The sequence below is a fragment of the Phodopus roborovskii genome, unplaced genomic scaffold, assembly GCF_943737965.1.
Source record: "Phodopus roborovskii unplaced genomic scaffold, PHOROB, whole genome shotgun sequence".
NCBI lineage: Eukaryota > Metazoa > Chordata > Mammalia > Rodentia > Cricetidae > Phodopus > Phodopus roborovskii.
Window position 1 is genome coordinate 19,883,117 of NW_026126460.1, and position 24,692 is coordinate 19,907,808.

At 50.9% G+C, this 24,692-nt stretch overlaps 1 protein-coding gene across 5 annotated transcripts in view; it reads right to left on the minus strand.

Moving 5' to 3' along the window:
* The window catches only part of Tns1 (tensin 1), a 170,060-nt gene that overhangs the window by 47,914 nt on the left and 97,454 nt on the right, over positions 1-24,692 (minus strand). For all 5 annotated transcript variants that reach the window (XM_051190448.1, XM_051190445.1, XM_051190444.1 and 2 more), the window contains 2 exons: positions 24,363-24,428; positions 23,271-23,387 (listed from right to left, as the gene is read on the minus strand). In XM_051190448.1, coding sequence (XP_051046405.1) covers positions 23,271-23,387; positions 24,363-24,428 — 183 coding nt within the window. The remainder of the gene's footprint in view (positions 1-23,270; positions 23,388-24,362; positions 24,429-24,692) is intronic.

A 24,692-nucleotide genomic window follows, 5' to 3' on the forward strand; every position in this document is an offset into this window, starting at 1 on the left:
GCACCAAATAGGAGAAAAGGCATGGAAGGTGCTAAAGTTATTAATATTAAACTAGTCTTTGGGATTCTGATGCTCAGGACTCTTCCAGGAATTACCAAGAATGCAGATCCCAGGGCCCATCTGAAGGGTACTCCCTGGGAGGCCATAGCTGGGGCTGAGCCTAGCTCTGTAAACATGCTATTTGTAGCTTTGGGATCTGAGATTTGGATCCAAATGTGAGGCAGGGAAATGTTGCCTGTCAAGACATCAGGAGAGACAGCCCAGCCATGGGGATGTTGAGATGCTGGCCTGACTGGCTCTGAGAAAGGTACCCACTTTGTCAAGAAGAACTCCCGGAAAAGAAACTTAACCTGAGCAGCCAGCAGGTGTGTATGGAAGGGTCAATGACCTATGAAGGGCTTCAGAATGGGGTCCTGAGTGATAAAAAGTCCTTTGGGTCCATGTCAACAAATAACAATTCATTGGGATACATTACACAGAGGGACAATGACCAACCCACCTGGTGGGCAAGGAAATCAATACAGTGCCAAGGGCTTGAGGCACTGTGCCCACCCCGGACACTGGCAGTCTGGAGGTAAATAGAGTGTGTGTGGTGGTAGGGTCTCTGTGCTCTAATCCAGCACTCAGGTAGCTGAGGCAGGAGGATGATGAGTCTGGGGCTAGTCTGGGCTACACATTAAGACTGGGTCTCAACAAAGACAAGTGACACTGGGAGAGTAAAGGTGATGTTTGACTGGGAGACAGACGGGCAGGGGCAAAAAGTGAAGCTGAGGCGGCTGGGACAGCAATCGTGGGCTGGGTTCCACCTTTCTCCACAGAGATGCCGGAAGATTAGGGCTGAGGCAAGGAAGAAGCAGCATGTGGTAGCCAGCAAATGGGACTGGCAGTTACCAGGTGGGCCACAGAGATGTGGCTCTGACAAGGATACAGAGGGAAAGCATGCTCCCCATCCCCCACGCCAGGCACACCCTTCACTCAGAAAAACAGCTCCTGCCTTAGAATGGCCTAGTCAGCTCGCATCAACTACTTAGGCCACTTTGGAGCAGCCTCCGAGATGCACGTGAGGGTCTGGACGCTTACTCAAAGGTTTGCTGAGTGGCAGCATTCAAGAGCTAAGCTCCTGGAGCAAGGCCTGGCACACTCAAGCATGCTCTGCTCCCCTCTCTCCATCCTCTGCTTCCCTTTGCCAACAGCTCCGCTTCCCCGGGGGTGAAGCCCAACCCTCCTGATGGACACACCAGATCTTTTATCATCTGGCCCGGCCCGCCTCCCTTCTGAAGCCTGTTCTTTGCTGCCCTCAATACCCACACAGCCTCCACTCTATTCTCACTAGGCTATTTCCATGCTCTTCCCTGGCGTGCAGTACATGCTGTCCCTCCTCCTGAAAGGGCCCTTCCTCGCCCTGTTCCTGAGGCTCCCGACCCCACTGGCACAAACCTCTGTCTCCTCCTTCAGACCCAGTGGCAACTTCTTTGAAGCCTCCCATAGGATAGGCCATTTCCACTGCCCCTGTAACTCATCTGCCCTGTGAATCTGCCACATACTGCATGGCCATTGCCGACAATTGCACCTGTCTTCTCCAAGAATCCAAGTGTTTCCCAAGGAAAGGCTCTAGCTCTTCCCTCTAGCTCTGGTGCCCAGATAATGCCAGACACCATACGGTCTGTATGAATGGAGCCTCTTGAAGTTCAATGTAACCCTATAGGTTATCTCTGTGGAGAATACAACCTGTACATATTAGGTACCTCCATAATCATCCTTGCCTTACATTGAGGTAGCCCCAAAAACTTGTGATAATCCTGCCATTCACCCAGTGTCTTCTTCATTCAACCCAGGAGACAATCAGGGGTTCTAGGTGGACCCCAAGTCACCCCCAAAGGATCCTACAGCATAAAAAAATCAATAAAGTGGGGATTCCTCTCATTTCACAGTACAAGCCAAGTCCCTATAAACTGACTAAGGCAGAGCCTAGCCCATGGACCTCCCTAGTCACACTATAGACCAGGAACAATAACTTTCCTAGGCCAAGGACATCTGAGGATATCTGATGAAATTCTAGAATTTTTTATTATTTATTTTTATTTTATGTTTGTTGGTTTGCCTGCATGTATGTCTGTGTGAAGGTATCAGATCTTGGAGTTACAGACAGTTGTGGGCTGCAATGTACATGCTAGGAATTGAACCTGAGTCCTCTGGAAGAGTGGTCAGTGTTCTTAACCATTGAGCCATCTCTCCAGCCCCTTTAGAATATTTTTTATGTGCATTCATTTTGCCTATAAGTTGAGGAATAAGTGAGTGTCTTTGAATACTTGGGGCTCATCTATGGGTCCCAAGTTAAGACATGTTCATCTGGGGGCTGGAGGGATGGCTCAGCAGTTAAGAGCACTGGCTATTCTTCCAGAAGAGCCAGGTTCAATTCCCAGGACCCACATGGAAGCTCACACAACTGTCTATAATTCTGATACCCTCACACCCTGCATATACATGCAGGCAAAACATCAATGAACATAAATTAAAGAAAAACAAAGACATGTTCATCTAAAAGTTAGGGTGCTATTTCTGGAATGCCCAGCACTCAAGACCAGTGTGAAGAATCCAAGCTCCATGCAGAAGTAGGAGAGCACACTGATAGGATGCAAGCCTTTGGGAGACCCAAAGGCTTCCTGTCCAGAGCACCCTAACAGCTTCAACCTATAGAAAGACAGACAAGACCAAGGAGAAGCATTGTTGATGGCCCAGCAACTCTAGGAGCTTCTGAAATAGCTTGGCGTGGGTGATAGGGACCTTTTAGTCTCAGTGGCCAGCCTGGCTTCTACCTAGGGTCACTTCTCATCTACAGCCATCAGCTCAGGCTGCAGGGAACTCTGGGAATTTCTATAGGGAAAGGAGCATCCTGTGGCATCTAAAGATCAGCAGAATGAGAGGTTGAAATGAGGCCACACCCAAACCTCCGAAGGGAACCACAGAGGGGACACAGCCTCGGAAACAGGAAAAAGGAGGTGCCGGCACATGCCACTCAGGGATCTAGGTCCACATGGAGAGCTGTCTACTGGTGTAATATAGACATCCTCAGGGTTTCAGGTTCCCAAAGGCAGGGAACAGATGAGCCTGGGTATGGTAAAAGAGACCTCTGAACAGCACACATCTGAAAGAACCCTTCATGTTTATAGAAAGCAAACAAGAGGGGACAAGATTGGGATTGCTACGGTCTCCCCACAGGTCAAGTTCTGTGCTCTGTGTGAGCAATCTCACCGTGTTACACACAAACCCACATCCATGGATCCAGGAAGGGTTGGGTGCTGCCCCCTCCTGCTGAAGCAAAAAAAGGGTGGGCAGAGGTGGGACATCTGGACTTCTGGCCATTAAAGCAGGGAAGTCAACTTAGACAAGAAAAACTGTCCAGCTCTAGTGCTCTAGACTGAGGGCAGCTGAACTGAGACCTGGAGGAACTCAAGGTCAACTGAGCAAAAAGGAGACATTTTAAAAAGCCTCGAGCTTTTAGAGCTGAGAGCCACAGAGGGATCCATTACCCCACTTCATAGGCTGGCAGTGGTGCTCAGGGGCTATGGGAAGCTGAAGGTCACTCAGCAAGGACTCGTCAAACTGACACCTGGCTCAGTGTGCAGTGCTCCTGACTCCATGATAGTTCAAGGTGAAGATGGCTATAAAAGTGGCACCCGGGAGGAAGAAGAAGGGGACAGCTCTCCAGCTACGATAGGAAACCAAGAACTTCAAGGCAATATTATATATAGGGTCCGGTACAGTGATGGTGACAAATATGGCCCCTAAGGACCTGAGGTGCTGTTCCCACAAACCATCCTAAGTGGATCCATACCATGCCTCTTCCCCAGAGGGAGGACATGGGAAATGGTGACTGTAACCTTCATTTCAGACCCTACCAAGAAGGGACCCGACCTAGAAGGCAAATGACCTATCCCGATCGCACATCAGCCTGTGCACACAGAACAAATGTGAATTTTCCTGGCCAGACTTCACCTGTCCTGTCCCAAGGAGCCCAGCAGATCTGGCACCTGACTCCCCAGCCTGGTGCTATAACCAGAGCCTGGCCCACCCACTCCCCGCCCTCGCCTGCCCAAGCACCAGATAGTCCAGGCACATTTCAGGATGGTAAAAATAGCTAGCAAGTCCTCTGCCAGGCCAGGATGCTGCCTGGGCACTCGGAGTGCCCTGGCTGGAGAAACAGCAGAATGGCCAAGAGCCCTGCTGATGAAGATGGGGAGAAATCTGTGAATGGGAACATAAGAGTCAGCCCTGGGGACCCACAGTTTGTCTATAAAATAAAGGAATGCCCCAATTAATAACTCCCCAAGTCACCAATAGTGGACTCCTATGACTTTCTCTTTACCCACCCCATTTCCACTCAAGATGAATCATTGCCCAGAGAAACGAGACCACTCAGATCCATCATGCTCCTTCACCCAGCAACCCTTCTACCAAAGCTGCAACCATAGCATGACCCAGAGAGCACCTCCGGGAGGGAACACCAAATGAGGTTGACACAGGCATATCCCACTCAGAGGCAGTACACAACCTCATACCCTCCCGGTATCAGGTCTGAGGGACATTGAGCTCCAGGCAAAAAGTGCCCACCCCAGGTCTAGCAGAAACCCACACAGGGGACAGCAGCACAGCTGCACTTACCCTCTGAGCAGAGCAGGAGAAAGGCTGTGGGAACACTCGGATTTGTCCCCTCTGCTTCAAGTTTCAAGTAATTTCCTGCCCGGCTACAGCTCTCAGGCTGAGTGTCCTCCTCGGGCTCCCTGGGACTGTCAGGGGTGGGAGGAGCCAGTGCTAACTGGCCACACACACACACACACACACACACACACACACACACACACACACACACTGTACTCCCTCCCGCTCTCCCTCTCTCTACTCTAGCTCGCTCTCTCCCCCTCTCGGCTCGGCTCAGGCTCACTCTGGCTTGAAGGAAGCCAGTGGGAGCAAACTCTGTCTGTAATCCCAGCCAGCTGGGTCCCCTGGGCTTCACTTATCATCCTGCAGCTATGCAGCTCTGAATGACATCACAGTGGCTTCCCCTCCAGCCTGGCCCTGAGTCCCAACCCAGCCCCAACCTCAACCCCAGCTCAACCTGCCCCAGCACAGGGATTGGACTCCAGCCTCCCAGCCCAGGGCAGCCAAGCCCCAGACCCCATCCAAAGGCAGCCCCAAACTCCAGAAAACAAAGACAAAAACCCCTGAGCAAAGGAGACCGAGCCCAGAGGGATAGGCAGGGCTACCAGGCCCCAAGAGAAAGAAGCATTATGTGAAGGACTAAAATTTCTTTCCCTAGATTTTCCACATTTTTCCCACTCCCGGCAAATGGAAGGCAGAGCAGATGACAACAATTTTCCAGCTGCTGAGCAGTAAGGTGGAGAGGTTTTTGTTTTGGTTTTGTTTTGTTTTGTTCCCTCCCCACGCCTACTCCTGCCACCTCCAAGCAGAGTCTAGGCATCAGGACACTTCGGTGACTTAGAAGAAGAATAAGAAAAAGGCCCTGTGTGTCCCAGAGAGGGCTGGGGTGCCACCAGAGGAGGTGGGGCAGAAGTCCCAACAGCTTTGGCTGCTGGCCCAGGAACCTTGACACGGTCTGGGTGAGGCTGCTCAGAATGCCAGTGGGTGTGTGAAGAGCATCTGAAGCCGCCTGGCTGTTAGTGCTATTTACTCCCATCCCTGATGATCGCAACCAGCAGGACCACTTTTCCGAGGGTCAGAATGCCCACTGCCGTCCTTAGCCAGCCAGATGTGCGGCCGACCAGCCACTCAGCAACACACAGGCAGGTGCCTAGAAGTTCCCACAACAAGCATGGCTTGCCCTAAAAGGTGACCAGAGGACAGCTGCCTGGAAACCAGGTCCTTCCATGTTGTTTGTTCCTTACTTGGATCTCAGCTGAAACTTCTAACTCAATTCTCAGGCCAGTGGGGACTTTGTTTCTCTCCTGGAAGGTTCCTCCTCTGCCCTCCCTTGGCTCCCATTTCCCTGTGACACCTAATGCTTCCACAGCTCAAGGCTATAGCCACTTTGAACCTGCCCTTGTAGCCCAGGAGGGAGAGCCTGCCAGGGGAAGACCACCAGCCTCTCTAGGTCCCTCTGTACAACAGCCATCACATACTAGCCCCTTTCTTGCCTCCCAGTGCCAGCAGCTGCCCACGAATATAAAGGAAAAAGGAAGGGAAGAACAAAACTATTACTTAGGAGCCCTATACAAAGGCCCCTGCCCTGCCTTCACTGATGGCATGACTGAGCAGGCAAGGCAGGCAGCCAGTATCACAGACTCCAATGTTTGTTTTTGCATATTAAAAATCAAATCCAATGTCTGTGGTGGCACACGCCAGGAGGATCTCTGTGAGTTCGAGGCCAGCCGGTGGACAGAGTGAGTTCCAGGACAGCTAAGGCTGTTATACAGAGAAACCCTGTCTCAAAAACCCAATAGATTCCAAAGATAGGGAGAGAAAATGGGGCTAGAAAAAGTTTCCTGTATCTTGGTAGATATCTAAACTGGTAGAAACTATAGTCTCTAGGGACTACTGCAATGGCCCTCTTGTCACTACAGCACCTTCTAGAACCAACAATGACCAGGCCCCTGAAAGGGTTAAGGTGCCCCCACAGACACGCCTGTCTCCACCCAGCCCAATTTGATTTCATTTCCCATCTGTAGTATTTTGTAAATTACAAAAATAAATTTAACTTAAACCAGTTATGAGCACCCAACCCCATGAGATCATACACTTGCTATGCTAATTATACGCATTTTTGTTTTCCTCTGATGGTTTTAAGTCTTTTGATAAAGGATCTTAAGTAACCCAGGCTGGTCTTCAACTCGCCAGATAGCAGATTACCTTGCATTCCTGATCCTCCGGCCTCTACCTCCTAAGGGCTTGGAATGCAAATAAGCACCACCATGCCTGACCTACAGAAAGTACCATGGAAATACTAGGTACACGAACAAGTGCCGATTTCTGTGAAAACCAGGAAGGACACTGGTGTAGAGGATATTCACTACCATGAGTTCTGGTACAGTGCCAAAACCTCAGATGTGTGGTGTTCTGACCAAGTGTCTGCAGGTTGACATGGCTGGTGCGTTCATTGTGGCCCAGGGTGTTCTATGAGTGCAGCATGGCTGAGCCAAGAAAGAAAGCATATGCAGAATCCTACAGAATTATGATTCCATGAAAGATTTGGAAGAAATGAGGAAGGCTGGTGTCTTCCAAAGTGCAGAGTGATTTCAGAATGTAAAAAACTCTTTGGATTGTGCTTGATAGAAACTCATTGCTGAACTGTGTTCATAAACGATGAAATAGGAATATGTGGGCTAAGGAATAGTTATCTCAATAAACAATTAACAATTATATGGATGGTTAAAAAAAAGTGCCAACAGTGACCCCACCCTGATGGCCTTTAGAAGGCAATGGAAGCCCCTGGGGAATCCTCTAAAAACCATGACTGGCTGTGGCCAGACACAGCCTTCCCTTGGGAGGCTAACACAGGATTGAAGCAAGTTCGAGTCTAGCCTGGGCTACATAGTGAGATTCTCTGCAGAGAGAGAGAGAGAGAGAGAGAGAGAGAGAGAGAGAAACAGATGGGTGTCTTATTTAGGGTTTCTATTGCTGTGAAGAGACATTACGACCACGGCAACTCTTATAAAGGAAAACGTTTAATTGGGGCTGGCTTATAGTACAGAAATTTAGCCCATTATCATGCAGCATGCAGACAGACATGGTGCTGGAGGGATAGCTTAGAGGTCTACATCTTAGTCCACAGGCAACAGGAAGAGACAGTGCCACGTTGGGCTTGGCTTGAGCATATAAAACCTCAAAGCCCACCCCCAGTGACCCAACTACTGCAACAAGGCCACACCCCCTAATAGTGCCATTTCCTATGGGCCCAGCATTGAAACAAAAGTCTATGGGGCCATTCCTATTCAAACCACCACAGCAGGGAAGAGAGCAAGTAAGGGCAGAGGAGCAGGGAGACCCTGGCCTTAGGCCCCACTTCGCCCCCAAAAGACAAAACTCTCAGTGGCTTGGGAATCAGAATTTAAAATGACCTTGTGGACACAGCCAGGTTGGTCCAGTAATGGTCCTCGTAGAATCTAAACATTTCCTGTTATGGGACTACACCATCTCTCCAAGAAAGCCCATGTCATCTTCAAGTTAGAAACAGGGGACTCTTAACTCTCATCATTGTCATCTCTCGGTTGACATTATGGTGAGCTTTGGGTGGCTCATAACAAACCAGTGTCCTCTAAGAAATCCCTATAGCTACTCAGGGTGTGCAGTGTCCTCCGAACCCCCTTGGACAGCCTACCCTCACTGGCTTATCTGTGTCCCTGATCCGCTCCTAGGGCTCCTTGTCACTCTCACAGGGAGCAGCCCACATGAGAAGTAGGCTACCTTGCACTGCCTGGAAGCCATAGTTTCCATGACACAGCCTTGGGGCCACACCTAACCCCACTGCTTTTGACAATCCATCATCTGCCAGGGATGGAGCTGCTGAGAGTGTGTCATCTAGGTGGCTCTGTCTCAATGATCATGGCACTGAATGTGCAGCAAAGACAAGAGTCTCACAAAATGACCCAGCCTAGGCGGATGTCATTGAAACAGTGAAACTGCTCTGACTTCCGTGTAGCCAACGACATTCCCTGCATTCAAGAGACAGCCCTGAGCACAAGTTCTAGAATCTAGAGGCAGGAAGGTGGACCCAGAGATCTTGTGACTGCTTCCAGGTGCCCAGGATTCATCCAGTCCCCAGATTTGCTGCCACTGTGGGCAGCCATCCCAGGCCATTTCCTAGAACCACAGGACAGTCAGCTCAGGAGACATGCTGAGTCTAGACACTGGTCTGCCCAATTCCAGCCATCCATCTCTAGGAAGCAGCGGTCCCCACAGATGGTTAGAGTCAGAGCCAAGACTACAACTCAGGGCCACTGGCTCCCAGAAGGAAGCCATCCCTTATGCCAGATCCAGGACACTTGCCCAGAAGGAGGTGGCTTGAGGGTCCTAGAGCCCCAGCATCTAGGAATCAGCACATATCAGCTCCTGCTGGTCCAACAGTACAAAAATTGTGAGACACTAGCGGGCCACACCTCACTGGAGAAGAAGCTTCTGCCTGCAGATCAATGACTTTTCCATCCTTCCCAGCTCAGTCCATATCTGGGGGGAAGGGTGCTCAGCTGGCTATGGCTACGACTTTGAGAGCCTTGGTTGTGTCTCACCGTTCTGTTTCCTGTTTCTATCCTAACGCCTTTTCTCTATTCACTAGCAGATGTAGAAGCATCTCCAGAGGCCTGGCTCTTGGCTCTTGGTCAGTGTCAGTGCCCTGACCCCTTCTTCTCTCTCCCTCTCTTTCTCTCTGTGTGCACACATGTGAGCATTTGTGAGAGCGAGCTTGTACTTGTGTGCCTTCATGTATAGAGGCCAACCTCAAATGGCTTTCCTTAGGCACTGTTTACCTCTTCCCTTTGAGACAAGGTCCCTCTCTGGACTAGAACTCACCAAGAAGGCTAAGGGTAACGACCATTGAGCTACCAGGAATCCTCCTGTGTCTACCTCTCCATAATTGGGACTATAAATGCCTACCCACCACACCTGGCTTTATACATTGGTACTGAGGATAGGCCTTCATGCTTGCAAGGCAAACAAAAAGCTAAGCCATCTCCTCAGCCCCTTGGCTCTTGTTCTTAAGGGACAAAATGATCGTGCATTTTGTCTTCTGGCAGTCTTGGGGTTAGGAAAGAAACAGGAAACAGCACAGTGCCCCCTGGAGGACTACTTCATGGTCTGTGAATAGGTACTTGAAGCAAAGCTAGTAGAGGTTGGGGTGTGAGTAAGGTATGTAGCACCAGGCGGTTGCTACCCAGGGAACATGTAGCCAGAGGCACTGTAAGTTTTATCTGGAAGAAATGTCATGGGCATATAGCAGGTAGACCTGAGATAGATAGAAAGAGGCGCACATCCAGGGTTCAGAGGCACCAACAGTAAATGATAAAGACAGAGGAGACCACGTGACAGCTCAGACCCACCCACCTGTACACCTGTGGCCAGGCTAGCACTGAGGTCCCTTGAAGTGGCTCCCTGGGAATTGCATGCATCCCAGGACAGCTATGAACACGACAGGACATGTGTAGTCCATAGTCACACAAGGACCCTCCTTCATTAGTGGTCAGTCTCAAAGCTTCACCCAAATGATATAAGCTCTCAGCATGACAGAAGTACTGGGGTTAAAGGGGACGTGTGCTTTCAGAGTGAAGATGAGTGCAGGGCTGGACGTCCAGGGTCCAGCACACCCGAGGGGGCTGTGCAGAGTGACCCATGGAGTTCTCTACAGAGGGGTATTTGCAGGCTAACCCAGGGGTTCAGTGAACAAGAGGGAACTGTGTGGAGGGGTCAGTGGTGTTTCTACACGAGTGAGTGTGAGCTGGGCAGTGGACACAGATGGTCTGTGTTCCCCTTTAAACCAGGCAGTTCCCTACTGTGATGAGGAAAGTGGATCTTCCCTGACTCCCAAGTCCTCCACCCACAGGGAACCTTCCTGAATGGGAAGCAGCCCCTGGTCCAGGCCTGGCCCTTCCAGCTCTGGCATCCCACAAGGAGCACCTGTGGGTACCCAACCTTAGTTCAGACAGAGCAGCCTCTGAGGGAGGAAGGGAGAGGGACGATCTGAGGAAAGCTTTTGCTTTCATATCAAAGTCTGACCTCACTGGCCTGGGGGTGGGGGAGCACAGAACCCACATCAAAGAAGGCTTACTGGTGACTTCCCCCCACCCAAGCAATCAAAGCAACATACAGCTAAAGCCTCAGATAAGCGCCAGTGACAGCTGTCAAGATGGGAAACTAGGCAGTGAGAAGTCAGGGCCTCGCCCTCAACAGGCAAAGCCTCGGCTCACCAGGCAAGGAGAGTCCAGCTGGAGGCAGCAGGACTGGAGGGCATCCAGCTCTGCCCTTGAAAGATCTATGTCCCTGTGGGAGAGGCTTTGGGCACAAACAGTTTCAAGAAAGGAGAGAAGAGGGAACGGGGAGCATAGAGTGGAAGACAGCGTGTCCTCTTTACCCAGAAAGCGAGTCTTGTCGGGGAACTCTAGAAGTCGCCTTGTTCCTTTGCAGACGCTAGTCATGTCACCCACATAGGTGCATGGGTGGAAAAATTCACCCCAACTTCAAGAAAAGCCATCGTCCCAAAGCTGGGCAGTGGTGCTGCATGTCTTTAATCTCAGCACTCAGGAGGCAGAAGCAGGCAGAAGTGTGAGTTCGAGGTCAGCCTGGTCTACAGAGCGAGTTCTAGGACCGCCAGGGCTACACGGAGAAAGATCCAAACAGAGAAGAATGAAACGTCCCCCATTCCCATTTTTCACCTCATAGCTACAAAGGTTCTCCCAGTTATCATTCCTCCATCCCAGGCCTAGAGCTAAAATCCACACCCACCTCTGTGCTCCTCTCTCTAACCATCCACCGTAATAGAGGGGTCTCGCTGAGCAAAGTGTTATCAGACAGCAACGGCAGCAAATGGGGAGTCACAGACAAGGGCACTAAGGGTGATGGTAGCTGCCCTTGGTTTGTCCCCTTGAGCAGTGGAATGTTCCTGAAGGCAGGCCTACCTCAGGGAAGATGTTCAGCCAGACACTGTTTGGCTGGGGCACCTGTTTCTCCTGCCACTGGTTAAAGGCTCTAAACTCATCTGAAGCTATTTTCTGCCCTGGGGCTAGAGCAGAACCAGTGACTTACAGGAAGCCTGTAAACATGCACCAACCTATAGTGGTCCCAAAGGCCAAGCAGAGCAATAAAAAGGCCGATTTGTTTTCATCTGAGAAATGCTGAAACCTAATCCCTGAGCAAGCTGATCCTGCAAAGGCTACAGTGTCACACACACACACACACACACACACACACACACACACACCCCACACACACACACACTCCTAAGCTGCCCCTCTGGGACTGGTAATGGAAGGGGACAAGAGAAACTGCAGCTGTGGCTCCAGCTTGCCAAGACACACTGCTCCTGCCCTGCCACCTGTCTGCAAGGGCCTCCGGGATGCAGCCACCTCGGTGAGTTGACTGACAGGTTTCCTGTTTGAACTCAGGTCCTTGCTCTGGACCTCAAAGCTAAATGGGACAAGAGGGCAAGGCTCCTCCAGACTCTTATTCACGTGAAGAAAGAACCAATAGGGAGAGGTGCCAGGAAGATGAACGGTGGGTACCAGAACTCCATCCCTCATCTGGCTGTGCAAACGCTGCTAGGGAACTTAATCTCTCTGTGCTTGTCACTTCATCTGTGAAACAGAGGCAAACCTACCTGGCTCTCATAGGGAAGCAGGCAGAAGTAAAGGAAGGCCAAGCTGTTCTACAGCATCTCACTCAGGAGGTGAACACAGAGCGGTGAGAGCAGATTGCCCTCTGACTGCAAATGTCAATCAATACAGCCCTGAAAGACACCAACCTGTCACTGCCCACCACCCTGAGAAAGGTGGTCTACGGCTTGCACAAATACAAACAGTATATTCCCATTATAGCATTTTCTAGAAACAGAAAAGTCAAACTGGAAATAACCTAAAAGATCTGTTACTTAAGTACAGGTTTTAAAGAAAATAATAATTACCAGGCGTTGGTGGCACACACCTTTAATCTCAGCACTAGGGAGGCAGAGACTGGTCTCAAATTCACAGAGTTCCAGAACAGGCTCCAAAGCTACACAGAAAAAAACCTTGTCTCAAAAAAAAAAAAAAAAAAAAAAAAAAGAGAGAGAGAGAGAATAAAAAAGAAAGAAAATAATAGTGACTAAAATATGGTACAATGGCACACAGGTATGGAAGAATATTATGCAACTAAACAAAATTGAGAAGCCCCTTGAAGTGCTATTTGGAAAGATCTTCATCATCTACTGTTTGATAGAAGAGCTTAGGCCAAAAGTCATGACAATCCTCACAAGGGCTACTGGCTACCAAATCCTAAGTGACCTGGCCCCCATTAGATGGGACCTTTTCTCTTATCACAGCCTCCATTTCAGCCACAGGGGCCCCCACTTATGATTCCCAAACATACCGAGCCCCAGGACCTTTGCACTTGTCACCTGCACCACTTAGACATGTTCTTCCCCAGTTATATACCTGGGCAGCTCAATCCTCTCCAAATCTTTGCTGTCCACTCAGTGAAAACTAAATTGGTAATCCCTGTTTTTAAATTTCTAACCACTGTGCCGGCTGCCCATTGCAATCACTCCTTCAGGAGCAGAGCTCAAGTTTCTGTTGTCTCATAATATGCTCAGATACCTCCTGATCCTGTGACTTGAAGTGTGTGTGTGTGTGTGTGTGTGTGTGTGTGTGTGTGTGTATATGCATGTATGCAAATGTGTGGAGCCTAGAGAACAACCTCACATGTTGTCCCAGGGATCTTCCCATCTCTGCCTCACCATACTGGGATCACGAGCACATGCCACCATCCTGCCAGGCACTTACATGGGTCCTGGGGATCAAATGCAGATCCTCAAGGTTCTGCAAGAACTTTAACAATTGAGCTATCACCCTAATTTTCTTTTAAGCCATCTGCCTTCTTGTTTCCTTCACTGCCCTGTCCTCAGCGAGTAGGGAATGAAGGGACTGGCTTAGTGTGGGGATTCAACAATACCTGGGGAGTGAAAGGACTGAGTAGTCCAGGTGCCACACACCACTGGTGACCTGTGCTCCCTCCCCTCCTCCATTCAGTACAGTGGGCTCAAGGTGACCTAGAACCGTGCCTTTTGCTCATCTGCAGTCTGACATATCAGATTTGGAGGGGACTTTGGCCAGTGCTGGAGGGTAGACTCAGTCTGGGAAGCGAATCCCCAAGAGATGAACCACCCAAGGGGTACAACCTGCACTTGGACAGTGTGAGGCAACAGTGTCAGCCAGAGGTCTGATTTAAAGGTCTACTAGTAGCTGGGATGGCTAGAAGGTGGTCTGACTCACTTCAAGAGGTGTTTTACAAGGTCCCTTGGAGAGGCAAGGTTTTGCAATGAACCTCTAAGTCATTGTCCTAAGCCAGGTGTTATCCTTCTCCCCACTTTGAAGATGGGAATACTGAGACTCAAAGGCTGAGCATCTTGCCAGGGGCAACAAAAGACAGGAGTCAGAGCTAGGACTTGACTGGAGCAGCCCAAATCCCAAACCCATGCTTAGCATCTATTCTCAAGGCCCTGCCTGCCTAGGGACTGGCCCCTCCTGAGACCTTCCCTCCACAGGTCACTTGGAGGCACTTCCATATTCTTGATCGGGCCAGTCTGTTGCTGAAGCCCATAAGCTTCACCCAGCTTTGAGTGGTCTGGCAGGAAGGGGCGTGGAAAGGAAAGGAAGTTAGAAGAGATAAATCACCCATGGGCAGCCTGGGAAGTGGCGGGAGGGATGGCATCCAGGAAAGGACTGATCTTCTGCCAGACCTAGATCCCTTGAAACAGTTTCCCTAAAACAGCCCCCAAACCATCAGTGGGACAGACAGCAGGCAAGACTGGCCCCGGAGGGTGGGGCTCTGCAGCAGGAAGGACAGCTTAGAAGCTTGAAAGGTCCCCAGGAAGCTCTGGCGCAGAGCAGCTCCTTGATGAAGCTGCTGAGGGGGGAGACGTACCCAGAGCAGGACAGGGCAGTCAGCAGTGTTGCTGCCCACCAGCAAGCCAAGGATGATACTGGGCACCAGCCTCAGGTGCCAGCCCCAGGCAAACATTCAGAATAGGGAGAGTGAGGCCAGGGATCCCCAGATCAGGGACAGACATCCCAGTGCTGAGAAGCAATCCAGAAAGAACACACTCCCCACTGAGGGTCTGGATTCCAAGGCAGTCTGAAGCCCTCCTGGGGGAGGGAGGGTCAACAACCACCAGAGCTGGGTGTAGCAACTGCTACTGCCCAGGTAAATCTGAGGGCACAGTGGCATTTCTGTGGGTGTGGTACTAGGAACTGACTGTGCTATTCATCGACAGTCTACCAGTCAAGAGGTTTGCTCCATTTCAACACCATCCAGCTTAGTCTCCTAGAAAGGGGAGCTCTGAAAAATTGAAATCTAAAGGGGGAAAGCCCTGTACCTTCAGCCACAGGATGGCAATGAGCAGCAGGGCCCAGGCATGGCTGAGGAGACATGGACCCACCCCAAGCAGAACGCAGCATCTGCATCCCCGCTGACCGCCCCTCACCCTGCCCTTGTTCTAGTCACCCTTACCTCACACAGGTCTATCGAGTATCCACTAAAGACCCAGCCTTCAGGAAAGCTGGACCGACGGGATTGCTTTTAATTTCTTTTTCTAAAAAGGTTTTCCTCCTGCCTCAGCTACCACGCCTGGCCTTGAGTGCTTTTCTTAACCTCAGCTTTCTAGACTTTGACCAGTGTCCTTGCCTTTTAAATCTGAGAAATGACGCTATAGCCATTGCCAGAGCCCAGCCACATGCCATATTCCTCTAAAGCCAGCTTCTCTGAGACAGAAGTTATCACCAAGCCAGGACCCTTCCCCATTTGGCTCTGGGTTCAGGGTGTCTGGGAAACTTATGTGACACTCCTATTTCTATCCCCAAGAATCCCCAGACCTGGCTTCCCAAATCCCAGGACTCATTTGGTGCCTACCACTTACAAGTGATTGATTCAGAGCCAGAGAAAGAGAGAGAAGAAAAGAAAAGAAAGTTGGAGAGAAGGATGGCAGGATCGAAGGAGAGGATACAAGGAAGGATGGAGGGGATTGGATGGAAGAGAGATGGGGCAGGGGGTGATAGAAAGAGGGTAGATGAACGGCAGGATAGAGGGAAGGGAGGATAGGAGGGGAAGGATGGGAGAGGGGAGGATGGGTGGAAAGCACATTTAATGGGTCAGAAAAGCATGTGATCAATGGGAACTTAAATTCCATTTCTTAGATAATGACTGGAGATGGTACCCTGGGCTGGGGCCAGCTAATTTACATTCATCTCCAGGTCTAGCAGGAGGGGAAAGGGAGCAGGGCCTGAGGGGACAGAATACGTCTTCCTTGTCCCCAACCTCCATCTGGGCACTGGACTGCTGGCAGCAAGCTTGGCACAGCTCAGAGTGTGGCTCCAGCCTTCCACCTCCTCCCGATGGCAGAGATTGAGAGACCAAAGACTCATTCAGCAGGAAAGGGATCGGCTTACCACGTGCTCCGGACGCAGACTGCCGCCCAAGCCTGCCAGCGGCAGGGCAGGGCAGGCCAACCGAGCAACCAAGGGCATCAGAACAGGGCCAGCCCCAGCCCATGGGGAGCAATGCTAGGCAGGTGGCTGGCAGATGCTGGGTCGTGGGGGTTATGTCCTCTACCTACAAGGTCACACAGCCTTGTATATAAATCCACTAATTGGTCCAGCATATTGGAGAAGATGCCTCTCTTCAGGGGAAGAAAGAGGAACCCAGAATCCTCCCAGCAGCCACTTCATACATATACACGTCACCTGTCACTATAGCTATCCCACACTGAGACCCAGTCCTCACATCTCAGTGTCTCTCAACCCAAGAGGGCCAGGAGGACAAGGCTCAGTCTCCCCGCCACAGTTGACTGGAAGTCTTACCCGGTAGCGCATCCAAACCATTCCTGCTCAATCCAAGCCCATCCCACAGAATGTGACCATGTCAAGGACAGAGGATTCCATCAACAGCTTTGAATTTCCTCCTCCTTCCCTGACCTACTCCAAGATCACCTCTCCAGTACCCAGTGAAGATTTCTTAGCAAAATCCAGCTTGAGAGCCTAGTCTGGTGGTGCAGCATTCAGGACACCAAGTCGTGGTTATCTCTGACTCAACACTAGCCTGGGTGCTACGGTTTGAGTCTGAGATTTATCACCACATGTTCATGGCGTGAACGTTTGGCCCCCAGCTTGTGAGGCTATTTTGAAGGCCTTTAGGAACAGAATGTGTCTGGGAAGTCAGCTGCTGAAGGTGATGGCACCTCTGGATGTAGTGGCCTGAGCTTCTGGCTCCACTACTATGAATGGGTCCTCTCCCACACCACACCCTCCCCGACTCCTGCTGCTATGGACCAGCTCTCTCCCACAACTATACCCCCTCCCCATCATGATGGACTAAGGTGAAATACCTTTGAAACCAGGAGCCAAAAATCTTCCTTCTATAAGTTCTTTCTGTCAGGTATATTAGTCTCTCTCTTCTCTCTCTCTCTCTCTCTCTCTCTCTCTCTCTCTCTCTCTCTCTCTCTCTCTCACACACACACACACACACACACACACACACACACACACACACACACACACAGGGAGGAGTGGGGAGAGGCTAATACCTATAGTGAGTGTCAGGTTAACCTGAGCCACCTAGAGGGACATTCGCTCACTCGAAAACAAACAAATAAGCAAACAAAAACAGCCAGCTCAAGGCTGAACCCTAGGTGCTCAGCACACATACTTGAAAACTCACTCCTTAAGGCAGCCTGTGCCAGCAGCTGACAGAACCGCCACTCAGACCCTCTGGCTCATCCCCTGCATTTTCTGGGGTCATCTGAAATCTGCCCCCCATACTTTTACAGCATCTCCTGAATCTCAGTGAGAAGATTCAGAAAGCAAGAGCTACAGATGCCTTGACAGGGTGTCCTGGGTCCCATTGCCAGGGTGCACATTTCTCCCTCTGCTGTATTGCAGTGGGCCAGGAGACTTCTACTCCTCAGACACCCCACTCCCATGTTCAGGGGGTGGGGACACCGTCAAGGGGCTTCTGTCATCTGACTTGCGCCCTAGGGTTAAAGGAAAGTGGGCCTCAAACACAGCTGTGCCATCTCTTCCTGAGAGATGGGAAACACGGCCTTTCCATGTGGGCTCTACCTTGCAACCCACACACCTACTGAGGTTTAAGAGAAGAAAGCAGAGGACACCGGAGGGTTGCAGAAGGACATCTCCCTCTGCTCTGTGCTGCTGCTCCAAGCTGGATAGGCAAAAGCTGCTGGTGGGCTGGAGGGACAGGCCTGGCATCATGCAGGGGACAGAAACACTGCACCGGCCACCTGAGTCCCAGCTGTTGAGGCCAGACTTTCCAACAGTGCAAGGTGGGAGTGGCCTAGGCTGCCTCAGATCCTGCCCCAGGGGGTCATCTGAGAGGCAGGAATCCCGGTGGGAGAGGCAGAGGGAGTGAGAGGCACTTGAGTGAGAAGGGCCCATGAGCCTCATGCTCGGCCTCCCAACAGGAAGAGGAATGGGGAGTGCTAAGGAGCAGCATGAGGGCCACAAGCAGGCAGAGAAGCTGCCAGGCTACACCAGAAGTTTCCAGATCTGCTGGCAAAGAACTCAAAGGTCACAGACCCACAGGTAACTTGCTCAACCTCTCAGTGGTGCCAGGCAAGCAAGAAAGTTCTAGAATGTCCACAACCTCCTCTCTTCCTCCCTCAAAATGTTCACGTTAGGAAGAGAAAACCTTCTATGTCCTGTAAGCACACACATATGTCAACAAACACAGGTACACACAAGCACATGCACACCACACAAACACATACAACCTGCCACATGCACCCATGTGCACACACACAGTGATGGACAGGCAGGGGCTGACAAGGTGAGATGCCAACTCTGAACTGAAGTCTGAATTTACCAGCACTTTAGCGCTTCCATCAGAGTAACCAGGGAAGAAACGGGACCGGCCTTAGCGTCATGGGACAGGGAAGTACAGAGTGGAGCAAACGGGTGAATAAAACCAAGCGGCTTTATAATTACTTCCTACATGCTCCAGGTGACAAGACAATGCTCTGCCGATGTTGTTTGGAGAGTCAACCAAAAACATCGAGCACCCAGAATGTGCTATCACTCTCACGGTCAGCACCGCCATTATCAGCAGCAGGAGCATCACCATCATTGTGGTTTGGATGGCACCCCCTTAAGAAATCCAGTCCCCTCAACTCACTCAGAAGGAACCTGAAGGCTCAGGCATGTGTCCTGAGTCCCGGAGTGGATCAGATGTAGATGATTCCCACGGAATAGAGAGGAAAGGGACAGGGGACTCTTAAACAAATAAAAAATAAGATCCCATGTTTGTCTTGTCTACTCCAGCATGGCTGCCACAGACACAGAGTCTTGCCAACATAGCACTTAGCAAACACTCAACTTCTGGCATTGACCCTCACTGACTCTGAAGCACCACCCCTGGGTGGAAGGTCCTGTTATGGCACCTGATGTACAGACAAAGTCTCAGAGAGGCACAAAGGCATCACCGATGGTCACAGCTTTACACCCAAACTTGCCAACTGTCTGACTCTAGACCCCACACCCCTGGCTGCAGCATATAGGCATAGTGGTCTGTCCCACCTGTCCTCAAGTTTTTTGTCTTCCGTGCATGCACAACATCCCTGTCCCCTTTGAAGCTAGACACAGACCTTGGTTTGTTTTAACCAATGAGATGAGACCATGTCAGTTCCTGGCAGAAGCCTATTGAACATCAGAGCCCTCCCCCTGTGGCGTCATCAATGAGAGAGATGCTTCTAGATGAAGCCACCCTCACTAGGGAAACCAGGATGAACAGAGGCCTATTCCCATCCTCAATGGACAGATGCCTTGAGCACAGAGTATGCTTGGCTGGAGGAAGCCATGTGTGTGAATGGGGCTGTTTGTTACTGAAGCATCTGCTGGCCTATGCTGACTGATACAACCACCCTGTCATTTCTTTCCCCCTGGAGCTTAAGAGTTGAGAAAGGTAAATGAGTCTGGACCAGCTCAGCTTCACATAAACTCCCAAAGGAAACACTGGCTAAACTCAAAATGAGAAGAAATACTGTCTACTCCTACATCCTCTTCCTTCCTTTCTTCCTTCCTTTCTTTCTTTCTTTCTTTCTTTCTTTCTGTCTTTCTGTCTTTCTGTCTTTCCTCCTGTACATGGGTGGCTTTGCTTGCATGTGTGCATATACACCATCTGTGTGCCTGGTGCCTTCAGAGACCAAAAGAGGCCATCAGAGCCCCTGGAACAGGAGTCACAGATGTGGGTGCTGAGAATTGAACTCACATCCTCTGTCTGAAAGAGCACCCAGTGTGCTCAGCCACTTATCCAACTCTACAAGCTCCCTACATCCTATTTCTATATGGTCTGAAAATGAAGGCCCACGGGAAGGGGTCACCTGGGATGCCCAGGACCCTTGGCCCAGATCTTCCTCTCCATCTCTCTGTGCCTCTCTCATTTGCTGCCTCTTTTCAGCATCTTTCCCTCCCCTATCTCCCCCCCCATTTCTCTCAAAATATAAAATAAAATAAAATAAAATAAAATAAAATAAAATAAAAGTCAGTCCTTAGACGAGCTCACCCCCATACAGGGACTCCTAACTGTAGACAAGGGACCCTGTCAGCTGACACAAAGAACTGAAGATGGTTTAGAACTCTCCCCTAAGGAAATACATGATTCTCCTCAGAGCCTGAGCACCTAGAAACTTGGGCATCAAACCAACCCCCTCACCACCTGTCCCTGGCTCTGCTGGGTACATCACACAAGCAAAACCCAGAAGGGACCGATAATAGCATCCTTGCTAGGCATGGGATAAATTTTCTTCTCCCTTCACCCTGGCTTCCAGTCTGAGAATCTGCTTCCATGTTCCCACTTACCCAGCACCAGCCCTGGTTCCCCATCCTGACTCCCATCAGCTTGATGGCCAAGGAGTCAGAGGACTGCAAGTGGAGGGCTCTGGGGCAGCTCGGCTTCCTGACTCCTCAGCTCCTCGGAAGCAGAGGCCACCCCACCCCGCTACTGGAATTTGTTTCAGGGGGTGGTGTCTTGGAACCCTCTGGAAGAATTTGGACACTGCTCTGTGCAGCATTAGGCAAAAAAACAAATCCCTGCTCCCACCCAAGGAGTGCTGGGACCTGGGCATGGGGCTCAGAACTCAGGCCAAGGAGCTAATGGGACTCCTGGAGGCTCAAACTGTGATGTCAGCTGGGGCCAAGCTTGCTGGCTCCATACCAACCCAGAGGGAGGTGGAGGCCGCTTCCAGGAGGAGGGCAGCAGGGGAGGGGCCAGACAGCTCTCCACCACGACCCAGGATTCTCACTTCTCCCTAGTTAGAAACCTGGGCCTGGATTGTTCAGCTGTATGGAACACAAGACGTTCCATGCTGCACATGATGGGCTGAACCATCTCCTCCGGGCCGAAGAGTACAGTGGCCGATGAACAAGTTGGCTATGACAAAAGAAAGCCACCAAGGCAAGTCCCACTCCAGTGTACCTCTGGTCACTACATAAAGAGAAGATCAGGATACAGACACACAGTAGAAAATACACAAAAAGAAAGCAGATTTCAGGGACACCAGCCCGGGCCTCAGAATCCAGTCCCAGAACCATGAGTGCAAATTTCTGTCACTTAAGGCTTAGCTGTGGTGCCTTCGAATTGGTTACCCAGGACAGCAAGGCAGCGAAGACAACAAGAAGTCCCTAAGGTGGCGGGTACACGCCCCTCCCTGGCCGTTGTCGCTGGACGGAACCTACTTCCAATATGGGCGTCCATCTTTCCCTCTCTTCCCTCACTGCCTCCTCCTCCCAGCCTAAGCACAAATGAACCTTGCCGTTCCCCTGCTGCCCCCTCTTGACTGTTAGCCACACACAAAGCCCTTTGCCCTCTGGGCCTCAGGATAAAGAACCTTCCACAGAAAGGCCCCCAGACAGGGACAGGACTAGAACAAAAGTCATGCTCAAGCTTTGGGCAAGCCCTGAGGTCTAGGAATGCAACCCAGGGTCAGGCAGCAAGACCCACACAGTCAGAACCCTGGGCATCTATTTCCCGGCAACTGTCCTGGCCTAGGCTGTCAGGCCAGGCAAGGAAGGGGGCAGCAGAGGCCTGACCACCCCACTACGGGCAAAGGGCCAGCTTCTCTGCCTGAGTATAGAAGCCCCTCTGTCCTGATAGGAACAGCTGACCTTGTAACTGGCCCAAGGTCCTGCCAGCTCCATTCCCTGCTAGGGAAGTGGATTGTAGGGTGAGGGCTGCAGAGTCAGTCAGGGCTGTCCCTTGTCTGTCCTGCCTGTCCTCTGAACACACCTCTACCCCAGGCTTCCCTGTTCAGACCCTGTCCTCTGTTCTCTTTCCTTCCCTCCAGCTGCTCCCATCCATTCCTTCTAGCCTTTAATTATTCTACCTTCGGTTCTCTTGGCACTGCAGAGCTCATGAATGTTTTACATTTATCACCCCCACTGAATCTGTACCAGGGAGAGATGGCAAGGCATTAAAACTTCCTTCACATCGGCAAGCGCTCTGGTTAAGAATGCAAACTTCCTCAGCATGAGAAGCAATGGAGCTGACAGCGGCAGCATCCAAGACGATTCATTCCGCCATCAGTTCCACCCAATGCCCAGGCCACTCAGCCACTCAGAAAAGGGAACTGGGTGTGGGGGCCAAGTGGGAGAAGAAGGTCCGCTGAAAGGGTACACGAGCAAGCCACCAACCTTGGGTGCTGCACATAAATGCACTCTCATGGAACCCCGGAATTCTAATGTAGCCTCCCTCCTCCAGCCTGTCTGATACCTGCTGATGGCTGCCAGAGTGGAGCCACACAGGATGTCTGGGCAAGGGAGACAGCGTGCAGAGGTTAACAGGTGAGAGTCCCAGGCCATGTTCTCCCCCCCCACCCCCATCCCCCCCATCACCAGAGCAAGCCCCGGCTGGCTTTGGTAGGGAGAGAGGGTCCACTGATGTCCTTGAGAAGGCACAGCTGGGTCTGAGGGGCAAGTCACAGCCCTGCCTTCCAGAAGATCTCAGTTACCCCGATTCCTAAGACAGATGCAGGGGACGCTCCAACCTGCTCTAGCATTCTGCCATCCTGTGGCTGAATCAGAAAACAGGCTGAGGGCCAAACCCAAAGTGCATCTCAAGGCTCCGTACTCTATCTAGCAAACTCATTTCCAGAGGCTCTACCCTTCATCCCTCCTACCTATTCCAAGAGCCAAACAAATCAATGGACCGGCCACAGAACACACACAGCACACCGACTGCAGCTGGACAGGAAATATGCTGGTGTTTTCAGGCATGTTAGGTAGGCAATGGCACTGTACCTACTTTACAGGGTTTTGTTTTGTTTTGTTTTTTTAACCTTGTATCTTGGAACCCCACATCTTCTCAGACAATTGTGCTGGATCCTCATGTAAGCTGTTAGAGCCCCAAATACCCACGCCCTGATCTCTAAGAATACAAACAGCAGCCTGGAGGTACCTGAGGAGGGAACTACCAGCTGCACTTAAAGCCACCTCCTCTACAGAGACCCCGGAGAACCAAGGTCACACGGGCCAGGGCTGCCCAGCTCAGTGAGAGCCTGGCAGTCATGGGACACCTACCCTCCATGCCATCCTCACCATGTCCATTGAAGTTGTCGTAGGAATCCCAGCGGATGAGGGGGTCAGAGGTGTTATAATCTACAGATACACTGGGTCCATTCTCCAGGTGTTCCATGCCTGTGGGGAGCCGGTGGGGGACAGAGGGAAAGAGATGAGCATCTGGTAAAGCAGAAGACCTGTGGGCTCGCCCATGGACCATCCCTGAGGAACTGCTTGTCGTCTTGAGTGTCAAGGGTGGGACAATGACCGAATAACCCAGGAGTCTTGGAGCAGGTCATGGGGCAAATCAGGACAGAGCCCTTAAAGACAGAACCCACATACACACCCTAGAGAAGGCATGACCCCACCTTCTGGGTGGCTGCTTCTATACCATCAATGGCCCTGGGCCAGGAACAAGGGTCAGTGCTGCAGACTGGAGAGGGGATAGGTGACAGGCTTGTCCTATGCCACCTGTAGGTGGGGACAGCATGAAAATCACAGCCAGGACATTGAGAAGACACAGCCTAGAAAGGTCATCCCAGGCCTGCCCCTGCCTCCACTTAAGATGCTCCCTACTCCAGACAGACATCCACAAGAACAGGCCAGAGTCAGGGTAGCCTATTTTCCTGGCTTGGCAGTCCTTTCTTTAGTCTACCCAGAGTCCCTCTGCCTGTAAACTAATTTCATCTCCTCCCATTCTGTTCTCAAATAAGGAAGAGCAACTGCTCTCCACATTTAGAGTCTAGAGGGAGAAAGGTTATTATTAAACTGGCCTTCAGTTTGAGCCACTTCAGTTCATAAATACCCACAATCCACCCAGCACCTTGGAATGTTCTCTGGCTGTCCCTTCCATCTGCCAAGACCCTCAGTCTCTGAATGTAACAAGATGGTGACCTAAAGGGACCAGAGCAGTTTAGTCAACTCAGCGTCTCCCTGTCTGCATGTATTTTTGTTGAATAGAAACCAAGGTGCTGGATCAGGTTTAGCTGGTAGTCCTTTACCTTGACCCACCTCTAAAGTAACACCATGTTTGTAGAGATGACCAGAGGGAGGAGGGTGCTGAGGATGGGGACAGATGAGGATGCAGGGAAAGGGCTGGAATGTGGCCTGTACCTTGAATTTTCTCTGGCCCATAGGAAAAGACAAACTCCACTTTGCCGTAATCAGGAAACCGATCATCTGAAAGAGAAGAAAGGGAGAAAATGGGTCCCAGACTCCCCAAGAGGAAGGTTTCTTCTAGAAAAGAATTCAGTCATATATGCATATGTGGTTAATAATATGTCAGCATGTCTACATCTACCTTTTACACATAGGAAGTTGCATATCCATAGTGAAAAAAAAAATTGACACAGGCTCTCAGGTAGCCCAGGATGGCCCCAAACTCATTATGTAGTTAAGGATAGACTTCAACCTCTTGCCCTCCATGTCTTGAGTGTTGGAATT